General features: G+C 43.0%; 1 protein-coding gene across 1 annotated transcript in view; it reads left to right on the top strand.

Moving 5' to 3' along the window:
* The window catches only part of SH2D4B (SH2 domain containing 4B), a 113,366-nt gene that overhangs the window by 29,828 nt on the left and 63,885 nt on the right, over window positions 1-19,653 (top strand). Inside the window, exon 4 of the mRNA XM_054035044.1 lies at window positions 13,165-13,312. Within this exon, the coding sequence (XP_053891019.1) occupies window positions 13,165-13,312 (148 nt within the window). The remainder of the gene's footprint in view (window positions 1-13,164; window positions 13,313-19,653) is intronic.

Raw genomic sequence — 19,653 nt, forward strand, 5'->3', positions numbered from 1 at the left:
TATGTAGGTGTGATGCTGGCAGACTAGGTGTTAGCTCATGCCAAGGCTCCAGGCCTCACTGAACACTTACAAAGGCACAGTTGGAAACCAGTCTTGTTTACCTGTGTGTTAGCATCATCAAAATAGACATTAGATGTTAAGTTGATTAGAGTATGCCCACACCTTGAAGACTGCGTGCATATGTGGTCGCCCCATCTCAAAAAAGAGATATTGGAATTGGAAAAGGTTCAGAAAAGGGCAACAAAAATGATTAGGGGTATAGAACGGCTTCCGTATGAGGAGCGATTAATAAGACTGGGACTTTTCAGCTTGGAAAAGAGGCGACTATGGGGGGATACGATAGAGGTCTATAAAATCATGAGTGGTATAGAGAAAGTAAATAAGGAAGTATTATTTATTCCTTCTCATAATATAAGAACAAGGGGCCACCAAATAAAATTAATAGGTAGCAAGTTTAAAAACAAACACAAGAAAGTATTTTTTCATGCAACACACTGTCAGACTCTGGAACTCCTTGCCAGAGGGTGTTGTGAAGGCCAATACTATAACGGGGTTCAAAAGGGAGCTAGATAGATTCATGGAAGATAGGTCCATCAATGGCTATTAGCCAGGATGGGCAGGAATGGTGCCCTAGTCTCTGTTTGCTAGAAACTGGGATTGGGTGACAGGGCATGGATTACTTGATGATAAAACTGTCTGTTCATTCCCTTTTGGGCCACCTGCCATTGGCCACTGTCAGAGGACAAGACACTGGGCTTGATGGACCTTTGGTATGACCCAGTATGACTGTTCTAATATTATGTTCAAAGACAGAACTCACTTGTTATGTTGCCCGCTTTAATCTGTAAATAACTCTTATTCCTTTTTCCTAACTAATAAACCTTTAGTTTTATTACAGGATTGGCTTCCAGCGTTGTCTTTGGTGTGAGATCTAAGGTACAAATTGATCTACGGTAAGTGCTTGGTCTCTTGGGACTGGGAGCAATCTGAATATTTTGTGATTTTTGGAGTATGTGACCATTTATCACTAAGTCTAGTTTTCCTGGGTGGCAAGATAAACTGGAGTTTAACCATCTAAGGGGATGATTTATGACTCCATTATAAGACTAAATTGTGACTTTCAAAGTACTACATTTGTTACTGGGTTGGTGAAACATACAGCCAGTTTGGGGTGTCTGCCCTATTTTTTGACCATCTGCCCTGAGGTTGGCACTCTGAGTCGTGAGCCACTCCAGACAGTGACACAGTAGGATTCCGACATATGACAAGTAACTTATTGCTGGGGCCAGGGATCAAATTTATCCATGATGTAACTCTGTTGAACTAAGTGGGTTCACCAGGGATGATTTCGGTGTGCTCTCTCTTAATCACAGTAATTTAGTAATACCTACCTAATAGTTCTGATCAATAACTCTGAGCACAAAGAGAAGAAAATCTTAGTGCTTATTTTGTTCTTTAAGGAAGACCTTTTTCATCCAACTGCCTTTTTAGCTGTGACAAAAGTTAGTGAGCTGTCTAGTTTCTGCTGGGCAACACTGAGGGTATCCCTATCCTGTATTTGGGAAAGTTTTTGATATTTCATCATTAGAAAAGTAATATTTTCCTCATTGAGCCCAATAATGGTTGTGCTAACTGGTTATCTTTATTTAGGATATTTGCCAAGAAGTAGCATCTAGGTCTGATATTTTCCACAGGCAAGTAGATTTACAGGACACATTTGAGCCACTAGTGAAAAGAATAACTTGCATTTCATATAGCTCCTTACATGCTGAAGGAATCCCAGTATACAAAGATAACTACCACCAGTGATATGTAGCCACTTCTTGGGTGAAACACAGCAGGCTAGATTCTCAGCTGCTGTAAATCTGACGATTTAAAGCTCATGATTTGGCCTTATAATATGGAACAGACTGCCTCGGGAGGTTATAGAAGCCACTTCACTGGAGGTTTTCAAAAGGAGGTTGGACAGCCATCTGTCTTGGATAGTTTATACACAACAAATCCTGCATCTTGGCCCTTGTGGTCCCTTCTAACCCTGTGATTCTAGCAACTGTAAACAGTTCATAGGAACATTACCCCACCATTTAGAACATGAAGCAAAGTACTGTCTCCAGTGAAACTTGAGGGGAATATAGGTAGGCAAAATATAATAACTTTGCTCTCTTAGCTAAATCCCAATGCAAATAAATTCCTAAAAAAGGTGCTATAGGATCTTTCATAATCAAAAATGGTCATGAGATGTAAAACTGAGATCCTCTTTAGGGAAGGGCAGGACCTCAGTGCACCATAACACCATGTTGGAGCACCGACTTTGTTGACACAGAGACTGTCTGCACTGGAGAATTTATACCACGTGTAATTAAAACAGTAGGCCATGTGTAACTGGCACACTCTGGCACATCTGCATAAGCAATCCTGCCTCACTTGTTTTTTTCCCCTCATACACACACCACAGGATAATACAATAATGAAAGTACACTCTGTTTGCGACCATGGTGGGAGGAGCAATGGTAACTTGAGCTACTTTGCAAGTGCTTCTCATCTGCGCTAGCACTATAACATTAGAAACTGACCTGAGCTAAGAATGAATATTATTTAGACTTGGTTGCAGCAGGGCTAACATCATCATTGCAAAACAGTTTTACAGTATAGCAAGTTTGCCTCTTGGGTTGCTAGCATTATTTAGTACACACATTTTCCAGTAGAGAGGAGGCCAGAGCAAATATAGCTACCTACTGAATTACCAGCATAATTTGTTGCAGCACATGGGTGTTTCTTGGCTATTTGCAACCAAGTACTACTTAAATATTGACTCAGCACCTTCCTGGTTAGCTTGTAAGTTATGGCGGGATCACAGCAGAAGGTGCTGTTTTTACCATCAATCAGCCAGTGACATATGGGTAGTGTGGATTATTACAGCTGCTTGTAGCTTCCACCTCTGACAAACAAAACAAAGCTTCTTCCATGCTTGAAAAGGGTGGTTTTTGTTTGTTGATTTGTTTTTTAAAGTAACTTTATCACCAGGCAAGATTTCCCCCAGCACACAGAGTTCTGCTCTGGATTCTATTGTTTTCTTAGCTACTTTGATCTCTTTCCAAACAGCATCAACAACAAACAAATCCCCTCCCATAAAATCCCTGGATGATACAAGAGGGCTGTTGGGGGAATCTGTTTGTCCTTTGCACATGGAGCTGTTTGGGGTGTTAAATGGAGATAATACTTACATCCCATGGCTATCTTGCTCAGTAGAAGGCTGGCAGTGGATTTATTGGTCTTATTGAATGTCCAGGAGCCAGGTGGGCACAAGTCCGTCTGTGGCTAACGGCCCCTCCCCCAGCCTTGCAGGAGGGACCACTGGACCCGGTTCCAACTAAACATGGGGTACAACTAAAAAATAACAAGGCAAGGAATGGAGGTCACAGGTTCAGAACTAGGGATCCAGAGGGGAACACCAAGCAAAGAACCCCGGACAGTGCCCACTGCTCCTTAAAACAGTCTAGGGAGCCAGTGGATGCTGACCAGAGGAACTCTGCCCGGATGCATGAGACCAGGGAGGAACGGAAATAGGCCCCACAGTCGCAGAGGTTGACGAGGAGGTCTCACGACTTTGTGGGGCCACAGACAGGGTGTGAATATATGAAGAGATGTGGGAAAAGTGCAGCCAGAACCTCAACAGGAGGTTCTGGAGGAACAGAAAAAGGGGCTGAAACCTAGCGCATTTGAGATAGGCATGCACCAGGGTCTCCCTCACCCCAAAAAGGAGCAAGCATCGGGGATGGGAGTGAACCGAGTCACGTACACACCCGTGCTCATGGCTCCACGAAGGAGCCGTTAACCGATATCCCCGGCGGGCTGTGGGACCAAGGTGGAATAGAGGTTGGCCCACCGGGGTTCCTCACCCTCTACAGATGGTAGATAGTCCCACCACTTGGTAGCAGGGCAGGACACAAGGATGAGGAAGTAAAGCGTATGGAGCACGAACTTGTAAAGTTGTTCCCTTGGCGTGGTTTGGAAGTGAACTGGCTGCAGGAGACACAGTCGGCTCAGGTTATGGAAGGGAGAGGTCTGAGGGGCTCACGGAACAGGGGCCCAGTGAAAAGTCCGGAAGGCCTGGGGTGAGGGGTGGACCCGCTCAAGGAAAACCCAAGAGCATTGTGTCTGACAGAGTAGGTGGGAGGGAAAGACAGTTCATTGCAGAGACTGCAATGAGAGAGGTGGGGTTAGAAATGAATAGATACTCTAGTATTAACATAGTAAATGTATTCTAAAGTGTAGTGTCAAGTTGGCTGGAGTAGCTCATGAGTGTGAGTGCCAACCTCAGGGCAGCTTGTCAAGAAGCAGAGCATAAACCCCAAGCTGGCAGTTAGAGTTCACTAACCAAATAATGAGTGTGAACTTCTCAAGCACTATAGCAGCCTAACCATGGACTCATAGACATTCCTCTTGGGTACTCCCATCTATCTTGCCACCCAGGCAAATTTGCCTTTGTGATAGGTGGTCCCGTACCTCAAGAATCACGACCATATTCAAGTTACTCCATGTCCCAAAGGGCCAGTCACTTACCCCAGGTCAATTGCACCTCATATCCCACACCAAAGACAAGGTTTGTAGCCAATCCTGTAATAAACTAACTAAAGATTTATTAACTAAAAATAGAAATGAGTTATTTACCAGGTTAAAACTGGTAAACATACCCACAAAAATGAGTTACAGACTTAGGTTCCAAAATGTAATAAAAGCTGCTTGATATGCAAGCTTTCTGTGCCCTTTAGAGCTAAGCAGATTGGGGATACCTTGCTTATGCTTGCAAATATTATCCTCTCCAAATTCCAAGCAGCATAGTGATAACCATGTCTTCTCAATGGGGATTTTTATTGCCTTCACCCAGCATTCAAGCTGTGATGGGATGAGTGCTTGTGCATGTCCCCTCTTTGTGGGCATGAAGGAAGCAATCAACTAAGTCTTTTGTTCACTGATGTTCCATAATGGATTGTCAGGTGTGTATGGGCCTTCTTTTGTTGGGGAGAAGTTGATTCCTCTTATGGTAAGGTAGTATTTCACACTTGGTAATGCTTCTCTCCTCACTATGTGGGTTTACAGTTTTAGCAAACACTTTTATAGTTACAGAGAAATTACTTAGGCTATGTCTACACTACATCATTTATGCTTCTAGTGAAGATGCTCTAAGCCTACAAGAGAGCTCGTCCATCTGCTTAATATCTACTGCCTCCATGAGAGGCAGTAGCTGTGTTGCTGTCTACACTAGTGCTTAGGTAAATATAATTTATGGCGCTCAGGAGTGTGGATTATTCAGTATTTGAGGCTCTATCTTAGAACATGGGATAAAGATATTATAAGTAAGATTAATACCTATGGTAAGCTTAATAGTGTCACCTGTAGTATAGAACTTTCCTTTTTTAAGGGGTTCTAGGATGGTCTATTTGTTGTTCCTATATGTGATGGTTTTGGTGCTGTTATGTGCTTCAAAGGCACATCATTATTAACATCCATTATTTCAGCGGGGAGGACTTCAGTTTTGGTTCATTATGAACAACAAGCATTTAAAAATAAAGGGCTAGATCCTCAGTTGGTATGGCTCCATTGACAGTGTTGTCAGATGTTGCTAGATGTTCTGCTGTGTGTCTGTGTTCTCCCTGTGTGCTGTCCCAGCTCTGCGCAGACAGTTGGCACAGCAGACCTCGAGGGAACTGCCCAATGACCACAAGATCCCTTAAGGTACAAAGACACCCAGCTAGGTTTATTGTCAATGAGGCACTGTGCTAGTATCCCACAGACTCTACAGGACCACTAACACCCGTATGCCCATTACAATGGACACAGCTCAGTGAATGGCAGGACTTTCCATTCTCCCCCCATCCCAGGTTAGTCAAGGACACTCCCTCTGAGACTCCATTTTCTACATCGATGGAAACAAGTTATGTACTGCTCCTCTGATGTAGTTATTTGACACCCTCTGAAGTAGCCAGTTACCACCATCACCTTGTACATCTCTATCCATCACACTGTCATTCTGACCTTATTTTTAGGGTGGGTCAGTGTATTCCTGTTCTCTTTAGGGAATGTGTTGGTATTAAGGTGTTCTGGTGCCTCCCTTCTGGAGTGTGTTTGCGAGAGTGCTCTGTGCCTAGCACCTCTTAGGAATGTTTGATTCTGAAATATCAGCCCTGTTCTTGCCAGACTCTGTGAGCTTGCAAACTGGCAGAGTCTGACTTCTGCTCACTTTGCTTCTTTGCTTTATACACTGGTCTACAGTTTTTGAGAAGTCGTCTGCTTCAGAGATAAAATGTGCTATTTATTACGTATTTTGATGTGCTGAATTCAAATATGACAGTTAAAACAACTGATTGGCTACTGTTTCTAAGATATTTAAGTTTTTACATTTTATGTCTATGTATATTGTGTAGATAGTAGAGTTTTAATAATAAATTGTAAACCTAGGTCTTTTCATGTGTTTATGGTTGCTTTACATGATAATATTTCACCTGTCCTGTTTATGTAATACTTTAAAAATCAGCAATTTTATATAAATAAAATTTATTATGAAACAAAAGGCAAAAAACTATTCTGTACATAGTTTAGTCCTATTCAGTGTCTACTCGGCCCTTCTTGGCTTGTCTCTTGTATTCATTAAATGGAGCATCTCTTGTCACTGTCCAGCAATAGTCTGCAAGCATTGATGGGCTCCATTTGCCCTGATAGCGTTTCTCCATTGTCCCAATGTCCTGGTGAAATCGCTCGCTGTGCTCGTCTCCCACTGCTCCGCAGTTCGGTGGAAAAAAATCTAGATGAGAGTGCAAAACATTATCTTTAGTGACACGTTGCAACCAAAGCTTTTGTATGCCTTGAGGAGGTTTTCCACCAACAAGTTGTCTGCCTTGTTGTTTCCGAGAAAATTTATTGCCACTAACTGGAAGGCTTTCCATGCTGTCTTTTCCTTGCCACGCAGTGCATGGTCAAATGCATCATCTTGAAGAAGGTCACGAATCTGAGGACCAACAAAGACACCTTCCTTTATCTTAGCTTCACTTAACGTTGGAAATTTTCCACGGAGATACTTGAAAGCTGCTTGTTTTTTGTCAATGGCCTTGACAAAGTTCTTCATCAGACCCAGCTTGATGTGTAAGGGTGGTAACAAAATCTTCCTTGATTCAACAAGTGGTGGATGCTGAACACTTTTCCTCCCAGGCTCCAATGACTGTCGGAGTGGCCAATCTTTCTTGAAGTAGTGGGAATCTCTTGCACGACTATCCCATTCACAGAGAAAACAGCAGTACTTTATATATCCAGTCTGCAGACCAAGCAAGAGAGCAACAACCTTCAAATCGCCACAGAGCTGCCACTGATGTTGGTCATAGTTTATGCACCTCAAAAGTTGTTTCATGTTGTCATAGGTTTCCTTCATATGGATTCCATGACCAACTGGAATTGATGGCAAAACATTGCCATTATGCAGTAAAACAGCTTTAAGACTCGTCTTTGATGAATCAATGAACACTCTCCCCTCATCTGGATCGTGAACGATGTTGAGGGCTGCCATCATACCATCGATGTTGTTGCAGGCTACAAGATTACCTTCCATGAAGAAGAATGGGACAAGATCCTTTTGACGGTCACGGAACATGGAAACCCTAACATCACCTGCCAGGAGATTCCACTGCTGTAATCTGGAGCCCAACAGCTCTGTCTTACTCTTGGGTAGTTCCAAATCCCTGACAGGTCATTCAGTTCACCTTGTGTTATGAGGTGTGGTTCAGAAGAGGAGGATCGGAGAAAATGTGGGTCCTGTGACATTGATGGTTCAGGACCAGAAGTTTCTTCCTTTTCTTCTTCCTCCTCTGACTCAAGTGAGAATGATTCTGGTGTATCAGGGAACCGGCAGTCCTTCTCCGTGGGGTACTGGGCGTATAGCTGATGGAATGTTTGGATAATGCACAGTCCACTTTTTCTTCTTTGACACACCTTTCCCAACTGGAGGCACCATGCAGAAGTAACAATTGCTGGTATGATCTGTTGGCTCTCTCCAAATCATTGGCACTGCAAAAGGCATAGATTTCCTTTTCCTGTTCAACCACTGGCGAAGATTTGTTGCACAACTGTTGCAGCATATGTGTGGGGCCCACCTCTTGTCCTGATCTCCAATTTTGCAGCCAAAATAAAGGTGATAGGCTTTCTTAACCATAGTGGTTATACTGCACTTTTGTGATGCAAAAGTCACTTCACCACAAACATAGCAGACGTTATCTGCACTGTTCACACAAGTACGAGGCATCTCTGCTCACTTTGGCTAAACAAAAATGTGTCCCTTTGCAAAATCAAACACTGACAAATAAGACAGCACGACACTGTATGATTTCTAGAGTTGATATAGGGCAATTTGTTCAGCAGAGTGATGTAAGCTTCGTTATGATTGCATCATCCAGGACTTCTAGGAATAACATGATGCAATTCATATCATGTATGACGCAATACCAGCTTCAGATTGCATCATTCATTGTTTTGCCTAAAAAGCAAGTACTGTCCAAACCCAGTCATAGATTTATTCATAGATCCAGTCAAAGATGTATTTTAGTCATTTCTGGTTTAAATTGAGATCCCTTCCCTTTATAACTCACTTATCCTCCGCCATTCCCAAGTCAAGGGTCGTATACCTTGACCCAATAGCATATCTTGAAAACTAGAGCCGATCAACAATTTTAAGCATCATTTTCGTTCTCAGTGACCTAGAATTAGTAAAGTTTGACTACATTTATTTCAGAAGCATTTTGGCTGTAGAGCAGTGATATCAGCAAAGCTTGATCACTACTTTAGTTCAGGCCTTACGTCTCACAACAGGCCTCTGATACAAGCTCTTATGTTTCAGGCTTTCTTTCTACTACAGACAGCCAGGGCCGGCGCTTCCATTTAGGCGACCTAGGTGGTTGCTTAGGCTGCCAAGATTTGGGGGGGGCGGCAATTCGGCAGCAGGGGGTCCTTCCGCGCTCCAGGTCTTTGGCGGCAATTCTGCGGCGGGTCCTTCACTCGCTCTGGGACCTGCCGCCGAAGTGCCCCGAAGACCGGGAGCACGGAAGGACCCCTCCGCCGCAGAATTGCCGACGATGACCGGGAGCGCGGAAGGACCCCCGCCTACAGCGCCAAAAACCCTGGCACCGCTCCTGCAGACAGCAATGGGGATGCCTTGACTTACACCATCTGAGAATCTGACCCATTAAAAGTTTTCAGACCACCTGCAAAAGTGCCTGAGTTGTTGCAGAAAGTAGAGACTTGTATCTGCTCCACTTTTCCATCCCCTGAGGATAATTGCTTTCAATTAGTAAATTGCTTACTTTTTTCAATCACTTTGAAATGTCAATGGACATAAACCCTTATTCAGCCAGCTGACAGAGCTCTACCACCAAGCAAACCATTCCTGAGAAACCCAAGACACCTGGCCTTGTTTATTCACACTAATACTGTTGTTTCTCCATCCTTTCTAATAAAAGCGTCATTTTTCCTTAAGTATACCTTTTTAGTGTGTTCCATAGCTCGGAACAACCAAACAGCCCTGCTCTCTATGACTTCTTCTGATCCTCACTGAGATCTTAAAGGTCACAAATGACACACTAATACTGCTTGCTTTGAAGAGTCTCCTTCGGGGGGGAAAAAAAGATCAGTTCCTCAGCTCTTAGTGGCAAAAATACTCCCCTACTCACAAACAATTTATAAGGTGGCAAAGAAAGTGAGTAAGAAAAGTTGCTCTGAGGTGGGAAGCAATGTAATCCTTGGAAACAAAGTTGTTTTATATGTCCCAAAGGAAGCCCCCTCCAGTCAGCTGCTACTCCTCTTATGGGTGGCAAGCCATGCAATGACCTGTTGCTGTGAGACCAATATGTATGGCATGGCTGCAGCAGCTGTTTGCCTGACTCTCTCCTGCCTGAAAGTAGAAAAGATAGGACAGGCAGCCTTCTTAGGAACCAGATTAGATGTGTGAATAGCTCTTCTTTTTTTCAGGATATTATCGTAACAAAAATTTTATTTATGGAATGGTGGATGAATGAATAAATAACACCTGGTACTTGTATATCACCTTTCAACCAAGGATCAGATGGTTAAATTATGACAGAAGTGACAAAACTATGACTAAGACAACTTCAGCCCAGATCTTGCAGACATTTCTGCTTACCTTTTATCCATGTGAGTAGTACCACTGAGCATTGACTGGGCCTGCTCTCGGGTATAAAATTAAGCATGCTTGTGTTTGTAGGATTGGATGCTTATCAAAGCCCACACAGCAAATCAGTGCTAAACTCAGGAGCTGAAGCAGGAAATCCAGTATCCCAATCCCACATTCTAACCAGGAATCACAGTTAAATTGATATACATTGAGTAAATCCATTTACTTAGATGGAGTTACTATCAAATTTCACCAGTGTGACTGAGATCAGAATCTGGCTTTTCTGCCTTTCTACATGTTCCCTACTCTCAACACAATAAACTTTTCATGGCAGGGACCACCGCTACCTGTATGGTAGTATAGTGTGTGGTCCAATGGAGCGCTAAACCTGACTGAGGCCTCCAGCTGATACCATAATAGGATAATCCGAAGGGCATTTCACATCGCATATTGAGCTCTTTTAGTTTATCTAGCTAAGTCCATTTAAACAAATCATCTGATTTTTTTCTCCTTGTGGCAGTATAATATCCGGCAATGCACTGTATTTTACTGTTGGTTTGAACTGGAGCCAAACATGCAGCACATACTTAGTCTCTAGGACTCCAGCACTATGAGGCTGGGCTGGAGGATGGCTTTGGTTTCTGACATTCCTGTGCAAAACAAATAACTTCACATTTTCCTTCATCTAATATAGTGTGCTAAAAGTAGCAAAGGCTTAACATGTAATGAGCCCTGTGATCTAAAGCAATTTATTACTGCACCATTTGTGACTCAGTGGACAGTATCTGAATTTCCTTTGAAAAGAAAAGTGGTTATTTTCAATACAATGCTTTGAAGAAATGAGTGGAGCAAATAATACTAAAACTCCATGGCACTGCCAAAATACAAATAAATGATGAAAATGGTCCCCTTTTTGTGGTGCAAACTGGCCTACTCAAGATAGCTCTGAGATACAGAAGCGTAGCAGCACTGTCTTCTCAGGATTTCTCAGCGTGTGTTCTGACACTATGTATGGCTCATTCTCTTAGGCAATCTCTCCCTTCCACTCACCTGATGAAAAAATTTGCACGTAACCCCACAAAGGGAACCTTGCAGTGTTTTCTCCCTTAGCCATCTCCTTCAGGTTTTAGTACATGAACGGACAATAACAAACTGCAAACACTGAAATTTGCTGGCAGGAAAGGTATTGAAAACTAACTACTGAGAATAATCCACAGGCATCAGAAGATGATCATGACTAGTAACAAATACTTAGCATGAGGACAGTCAATCTGACTTGTTCTGGGATCCTGTTCGATTTCTCACACAAACTACGGTAAGCCCAAGTTGGGTTGAATGAGAGACCTCCAAGTTGCTAAACTAATATCTCAGCATGGGAACTCTGCATCTGCAGTGGGGATGGGCAGAGTATGGACATGGAAACTCTGAGTTTTAGAGAATACCATCACTCCGTTTATCATCCCAACTCTAACATCTCTCCATTGACTTGTATATATGTATAGTTTTTAATTAATAGGCTGTGGATTGTTCTGGTTATGTCATGTATCCTGCCGTGATTAAAATTAGCTAGATATACAATGAATTGCTTTTATTTTCAGATTTATAAGCTATATCTTTCTTCAAAGTTCAGAGTGTACGAACATATCCTAAAAACACACAATCTCATCCAAAAATCACTTCCCTTCTCCACTCCACCCCACTCCAAACAGAACAAAAACAGATCAGTAGAAAAGTTAAAGACTATCCCCCAAGTATTTCTCCTCACGTGCCATGTCAGAACATGTTGATCAGATGTAACAGATTGTGTTCCATTTAAATGGCTATCACAAGTTTTAGTGAGTTTAGCACTTGGGACAGGTGGTTGTACATTCATTTTAGGCTGTGATTTTTCAAAAGGACTTCATGTTGGCCTAGTTCTGGTCCCATTTAAATTAATTGTAAAAATCTAGTCTAGAAGGAGCAGAGTTAGGTCAACACGGACCCTTTTGAAAATTCCATCCTTAAGCTTTGGAGAAGCACAGTCCCTTAAAGGAAATTATGAAAAGCCTAATTTAAATGGAAAAATCCAATGTAAACACTTAAAAAGAAATCACTGGATTTTACTCACCCTGTTATGCTATTACCCATGCACATTTGCTAGTATTAAAATTCTAGAATAACCCATATTTGGTATGGGTCCATTTTAATGATGTAGGATGAACTGCTGAATGAATTATGACAAAGTGCTTGTTGAAATGTTTATATTGCCCCCAAAGGAAATAGCACTTGTTTCATTACAACAGAAATTGCTGGGATGTCCCTTGTCCGCTTTTCCTATTGGAATGGTCTCCTGTTGTATGAGTGAGCAATTATATTGCTGTCTGTTGGCTCAATTCGCTTCTGCGTCAAAGCTTGCTCTACACAATGGAGAGGGGAGTGCCATCAGGAAACTGAAGACTAGAAGACATGGTCTCTTTGTCAGTCATGCCATACTGGTACTATATTTTGTTCAGGATGAGAAACCCATAAAAGCAGTGAAGTGATTAGAGCAGGTTTAATGAATTCTGCTGATCCTACAATAGAACAAATGACTTATCTTTGGGATTAAAGCTGTGTCACCAGTGGGAATGCACATGGTATGAAAACAATTGCACAGCTTGCAGATATACAACTTGTAGCATGCAATTGGTAGAGGTGTCACATGACACAGCAAGTGTTCAGTATAAGCATCAAGATCTAGCTATTGTAGGTGCTTCTGTGTTCCCCATTACTGTAGTATCAGAGCACTCACAAATATTCATGTATTTATCCTCTCGATAACCCCGTTAGGTAAGAAAGTACTGTTATCCCCATTATATAGATGGGGAAGTGAGTCACAAAGAGACTAAATGACTTGCCAAAGGTCACACAGGAAGTGTGTGAAGGAAGAAGAAATTGAACCAATGTCCTAATGACTGGACTATACTTACTCTCTAATGATTTTGTTTTCCTTTTCCTTTTTCTTTTTTTTTAAGAAAAGAGAGGAAGAAGAGAGGCAGAGAGGTGAAGAACAGATACGAAAGCAGGAGGAACTTAGAGCAAAAGAGTTGTACTTGAGCCTCAAGCAAGCTCAACAGCACAGCCAACACAATGAACATGAGGACCAGGAGTGGAAAGAACAGTGTGAGTAAACTTAATCGATGAATGAATATGCAATATGCACAAATCTTACCTAAGCATGTGCATAAAGAATAGATCTTTATGACATTGCTATCATAGCAGCATTTTTCAGCTTGGTTCCTAGCCACATTGAAATCTTTTATAAATATCATCAGTGTGACTGACAAAAATTTAGAAACACAAGAGTAGCTTGTGTTCAGCTATAGCCATGTAGAGGGCACATCCCATATGTGACTGTACATACTGTATATAAGGCTCCAATAGTTTTGTATAAGGGCGGTCTTAACAGATTACAGGGACTAAAATATGGTTAGCTGTCTCTTTTATATAGTAATAACTCTGAGATATACTGTATGTTCCCCTTTAAATGTGTGACCTTCCTGTTAATGAGAAAAATTACACATTTGTATTGAGGGAAGAATGTACTTTATACCCACTCACCCATATTGATTTGATTACTTAACAGAAAAAGAGGAAGAAATATTTAGAAGGTTTTAACTTGAACAGCGACATTGAGCTAATTATATATAACACAAAGATTAATAAAGTAAGCACTTAAAGTGACATTTATCTGGGTCAAATATAAGTGTGTGTTGTATGAGATAATTTGGTAACTCATGAAGTAGGGAAAGCAAAGCTACAGAGGTAGTGTGCTGTAGTATTGCTAATTTATATATGTTAAGAGTAAAGGAAAACCAACAACAGTAAAAGAAATACCTCAAAATATGTGAAGAATGTTTTTTTTTTTTTTGTAGTTTTATTCATTCATTGCAGGAGTTCTTGGAAACTGATTACCAAAGTCCTGTTTCCTGCCATTCATATGAGACTAAGTCATTAAATTCAAAATTAATTTTATATTTAAGATACATTGCTGGCATTATCCAATATGGTAGCTGGCTGCCATCTATTTTGACAGAATTAATACTCTATGGATTAAATTTTCAATGAAAAAATTATAATTCCCTGTGAAATTATTTAAATCCAGGATTCTGTTCATTTGAAAAGGTAAAAGATATCCTTTTGTACTCCAGGCCTTAAAGGGATTTGGTGAGGAGTGGGGAGAGAGCATTTCACTTTTGAAATGAACAGGACTATTCCAGTTTACACCAGCTGACAGTCTAGGGTTGCCAACTTTCTAACTGCAGAAAACCGAACACCTTTGCCCTGCCCCTTCTCCAAGGTCCCGCCCCCACTCCATCCCTCTCCCTTCCTCACTGTCCCCCACCCTCACCCACTTGCTCATTTTCACTGGGCTGGGGCAGGGGGTTGGGGGTGCAGGAGGGGGCTCCAGGCTGGGGCCCAGAGGTTCAGAGTGTGTGAGGGGGGCTCTGGGCTGGGGCAGGAGTGTGGGGTGTGGGAGAGGGGAGGGCTCTAGCTGTGGGTGTGTGGGCTCTGGGCTGGGGCCAGGGATAAGGGATTTTGGGTGTAGGAGGGGGCTCTGGACTGGGGCCAAGGAGTTCGGAGTATGGGAGGGGGTTCTGAGTTGGGGCAGGGGGTTGGGATATGGAAGGGGGTGCGGGCTCCAGGCGACACAGACCTCAGGCAGCTCCCAGGAAGCGGCAACATGTCCCTCTGGCTCCCCCCTTTGCCAGGGGACTCCACATGCCCCACCCCTGCCTGCAGGCTCTGCCACCTCTGCAGCTCTCATTGGCTATGATTCCCAGCCAATGGGAGCTGCGGAGCCAGGGCTCGGGGTGGTGCCTGTGGCCGGGGCAGCATGTGGAGCCACCCCGACCCCTAGTAGCCGGCTGGACATGCCCGCTGCTTCCTGGGAGCTGCACGGAGCCGGGCTTGGAGCCTGCCTGCCCTGCTGGTGCTGTGGCCAACCACATTTTTAGTGGCCTGGTCAATGGGGCTGACTGGAGTCACCAGGGTCCCTTTTCGACTGGGGGTTCTGGTCGAAAACCGGATGCCTGGCAACCCTACGACAGTGTGGCCTTAGAGGATAGTATTTCAGCAGCCCACTCGGATGGTAGATACAGAAACAGAGGAAATTTGTAAGACTGGTGTCAAAAGAAAAACATTGCATATGGAAATTGACAACATAACAAAATACTACAAATTTTGCTGTGTTTAATTTGTTTGGTTTTTAAAATAATAAAATTAATTATTAATGCTGCAGTATAGGGACTGTGGTAGGAGAAGAGGGAAAATGAGCAACGGGGAAAAAAGGAAGCAGTTTTCAGCCAGGGTTTCCAAAATGGTTCTGAACACAGGTTTTCCTAGTCTGCACTTAGATTGTGGCCAATCAACCCCGCTTTGATTTCATCATTTTCTGATGCACATTGTCTGCAAGAGTTTATTTTTGTAGCACAGTAGAGTCTTTGGAGGGACTCTAAATTAGTGTAACTTGCATTGTCTTCTCTTATCCTGAAACTGTATGCTCACAAACTCGGATGCCATCTAGTCCTCCATAGACTCTCTTCAACTTACTTAGCATCATGGCCACATGCCAATGAGTAACTTACACCCATACCTGTCACTTAAGTTCTAAGTTTGTCCCTCTGGGCTTGATTTACCTCACACACCAGTTTCATGTTGGTGTAAGTCCATTAAAGTCAATGAGGTTACTCCTTCTTTACACTGGTGTTGTTGATAGGAAAATCAGGTCCACTGAGTCTAAACAGTTCTAAGTGTACCAGTGTGAATATTGTGGCTGTGGCAGAATTTTAGCAAGGGGGAATGTAAGGGGACTGTTGCCCCCTTACTAACACTCAGTGGGGGTGTTTTGGTTGGCTAGCTCCCAGCACTAAAGGGGGAAGGGTCGATGGGAAATCAGGAGCCTGAGACTGACAGTCCCCAGGAACAATGGGAAGAGGCCAGTGCTCCAGGTCAGCCTGATTGACAGGGCGGGCAGGCTAATCAGCATGACAGGAGGCCAGGGGGTCCTGTCCTCCATGTGAACTGGAATTGCCTGAGTCAGACAGAGTGGGGCCGAGCTAAGGAGAGAGCAGGGGCCTGAGCTGAGCTGGGGAGCAGAGCTGCAGCCCCAAAGCCAGAGCACAGCCCAGAGAGAGCAGACCTGCCCTGCGGGGAGAGCTGCAGCAACCGGAGCCAGAGGGGCCAGACAAGCAGCCAGGGAGCAGGTCAGAGCTGGGAGCAGTCACAGAAGCAGCCTGCAGAGCAGACCTGTCCTGGGAACAGAGCCGAAGCAACCAGAGCCAGAGAGGCCAGAGAAGCAGCCCAGGGAGCTGAAAGCAGAGCAGCAGCAGCAGCTGGGCTGAGGCAGAGTGGAGCTGGAGCTGGAGCTGGAGCAGTCCAGAGCTGGGTGCGGTGAGCAGCTGGGGAGAGTGAGGGGGACCCTGGGCAGTGGGCCCAGTGCAGGGAGACGCCTCAGCCAAGAGGCTCTGCAGGCCAGACTTGGGGGGCATCGTAACCCTGACAGGGCGGGGGCGACGCTGGGAAGAAGGGTCCTGCTACCTAGAGCCTGAGAGCGTGTGGCCACCACCAGAGCAAGTGTCCAACCCGCAGCGTCTCTACAGCACAGCCGGGGCCTGAGAAGGAGCCTGGCACCTACAAGGAACAGACTGTGAACTGCCCTGATGTTCCAGAGACACTGTAGTGTTCCCTGCCACAGAGCGGGGTGATGTGTTTTCCTTTAACCTTTCCCATTTTTCCTTATTCTTTTTTTAAATTAATTGTTAATTAAATAACTTGTATTTGCTTTAAATTGTATGAAATGATCAGTGGGTCAGGGAGGTGCCCAGTGCAGAGAGAGTACCCTGGAGTGGGGACACCCTAGCCCCTGTCCTGGGTGACCACAGCAGGGTTGGGGGTCGAGACCCCCAGGAATCCTGGGCCCAGCCTTGTCGGGGTTTACGAGGACTCTGCCAGACAGGAGAGTGGAAGGGGAGTCCTCAAGGGCAGGGAGGCCTCTGGGTAAAGGAAGTGGGAGCGAGGACTCAGATCCTTTCACTAGCCCACTTCACCGGGGTAGTGCAGAAGCCAGGAAAGTTCCCCACAATAGCGGGACCATTCCCCGCTTACATAAGTTAGTGTAACTCACGTGGGGAGGGCTGGAAGAGGGGAGCGTAGCAAGAAAAGTAACTAATAGGAACATTTAGAATGCATATGTGAAAGTAGGTCTAAGGAAATCTAAAGGAGTGTAATGCCACCGTGTATTCAAATTCAAAATTTGTTCCTGAATGCCTCTCTCCAGTCTTGAGGTGGTTGTTTCTGTTCAGGCTTTAGGCTCCCCATTGCAACATTGTAGCAAAAGTTTACAGTACTGTTAGGCTTGCAGTAACTGTGTTTGGCCTCTGTCCTAAATACTAAATAAATAAATAAGTAAGCACATGCCTACGCAAAGGAGGCACTGTCAGATGCAGCATTAGCATCTTTGCCATTCTGCACCTGCTGTTGAAGCCACATTATCCATTAGGAGCTGGGCCAGGTTCTTCTTGAAGTCAGCCCCCTGCACTCAGCAGCAGCAGGGGTCACAGCTGAAGAGGAGCAGCAGTGCTAGTGCATCTGTTGTGGAGGGCAAATGTAGCAATGATATTGATGACACTACTAATTTATTTAGTAGATGGAATTTAGAAAGGAATGAGGATTCATCTCTCATCATCACATTATTTCTCAGCTGTTTATTGCCAAAGCAATAGGCATAGACGAAGTGTTGCTAATTTTAGTTTCTGTTGTTCACTTCAGTTCACTTGATTGTGCCAAATAACAATAAAAGCCCTTAGAACTGCTGTAGTGTCACTTTGCTATAGTTAATTGAAATACATATTTTTAGTGCTTTTTAATAGACTAAATGTCTAGTGTGGAATATCTTGAGTAATTGCCACTATAAAAAACAATTGACGTTATAAATGTAATTATACATTTAGATTTCACATGCTGGACATATGATAGGAATGTCTTGGAGAGCAGTTGTGAGTTGATACAAGTATAGAAGGGTACAAGTGTATTAGCGGAATAGTGTATTAATGGAATAATGTGAATAAGATTAATGGAAAAGCGTGAACCAAGAAGTCCATATTTCAGTGTGCTTGTAATGGCTAATAATAGCATGAGACTAAGAAGAAGTGGAGTTAGTTTGGGAGATAGGCATGTATAGATATTGCTCAACTTTGTTCCTAACCATAATAAAATCCATGTCATAGATTCTCAAAGTGTTCATGAGTAGTATTATGTTCCAGTCTCTATAGTGATCTGTGCTTGTTGCATAGTTGCAAACAAAGGACTTGTAAAATACCAATGGAAAAATTGTTTAATACCTATAAGTGGGATTGAATACTGCAAAAATCTATTTGTGGAATAAATTATTTGATGGAAAACAGCAAAATTTACTGAGTACTATGTTAATCGAACACTGCTTGACCAGTTCTATTAATCTCCAATGTGAACAGTATTACAGTATATTAATGAGAGCAGAGTGACTACTGCAAAAAAGTCTGTACATTTTTGCTTGAATTTTTAAGGGAATTTGCTTAGATTGTGTGAACACAACTTCTTTGTGTTTGCTTTCCATAAAAATTCAAGTGAACATGTTTACAGGCAGGAATGTTTGCTAAAAGAATGATTTTTAAGCAAATAGGCTCCTATTCAGCAATGCATTTAAGCACATGCTTAATTTTAAGTACGTGCTTGAGGCTCATTGATTTCAATGGGCCTTAGAGTGTTTTGTTGAATAGCTTTACAGCTTTAACATAAGCAGATTGTTGACCAGGAGCCATACTGCAGAATATTTATAGGAAGTCAATTTCCAACAGGGGAACAGAAACATACCATGTGACATATATGTGTACTCAAAATGTTGAATTTTGAATTTGAATATTAAATAGTCATTATGAACTACTCATAAACAAGCTACAGACTAAGAATTATTAACAAGGGCACAGCTGAAGCAAAAGCTTTTAAAATTGGGATGCATATTCATGACACATTTTTTTGCAGAACTCACCCTGCTCCAGCTGTGACTCATAGTGCTTCAAAAGCACAAAATAGACCATAAAAAATGGAGAGCTCCTAATCTTTCGCAAATGATGTGACTTACTCGAGTTCAGTCCCAGCACTGCATGAATTAATCCACATCTGTATTAAAAGATCTAGTGTTAGAATCCTGTCAGAACTGCAAAGAGGGATTTTCCCCGAGTCTACATGGAAATATAAAAGTCAGTGCTCTGTTTTCAGTAAAAAGATAACTTTGGCATGTTTAGAAAATTGTAGGGACTGTAAAGTGATCTGGAATAACTAAGGCCAAATCAAATCTCAGCCCAGATTCAAAAGCTCCTCTGTTCCAAGGTTCCAGGCTAGTTGGTCTCACTCTTACAGACTGTGCAGATTAGGGTTACCATACACCTGGGTTTTCCTGGACATGACCTCTTTTTTTTTTTTTT

This window comes from Malaclemys terrapin, chromosome 7 (assembly GCF_027887155.1).
Source record: "Malaclemys terrapin pileata isolate rMalTer1 chromosome 7, rMalTer1.hap1, whole genome shotgun sequence".
In the NCBI taxonomy this organism is placed as follows: Eukaryota; Metazoa; Chordata; order Testudines; family Emydidae; genus Malaclemys; species Malaclemys terrapin.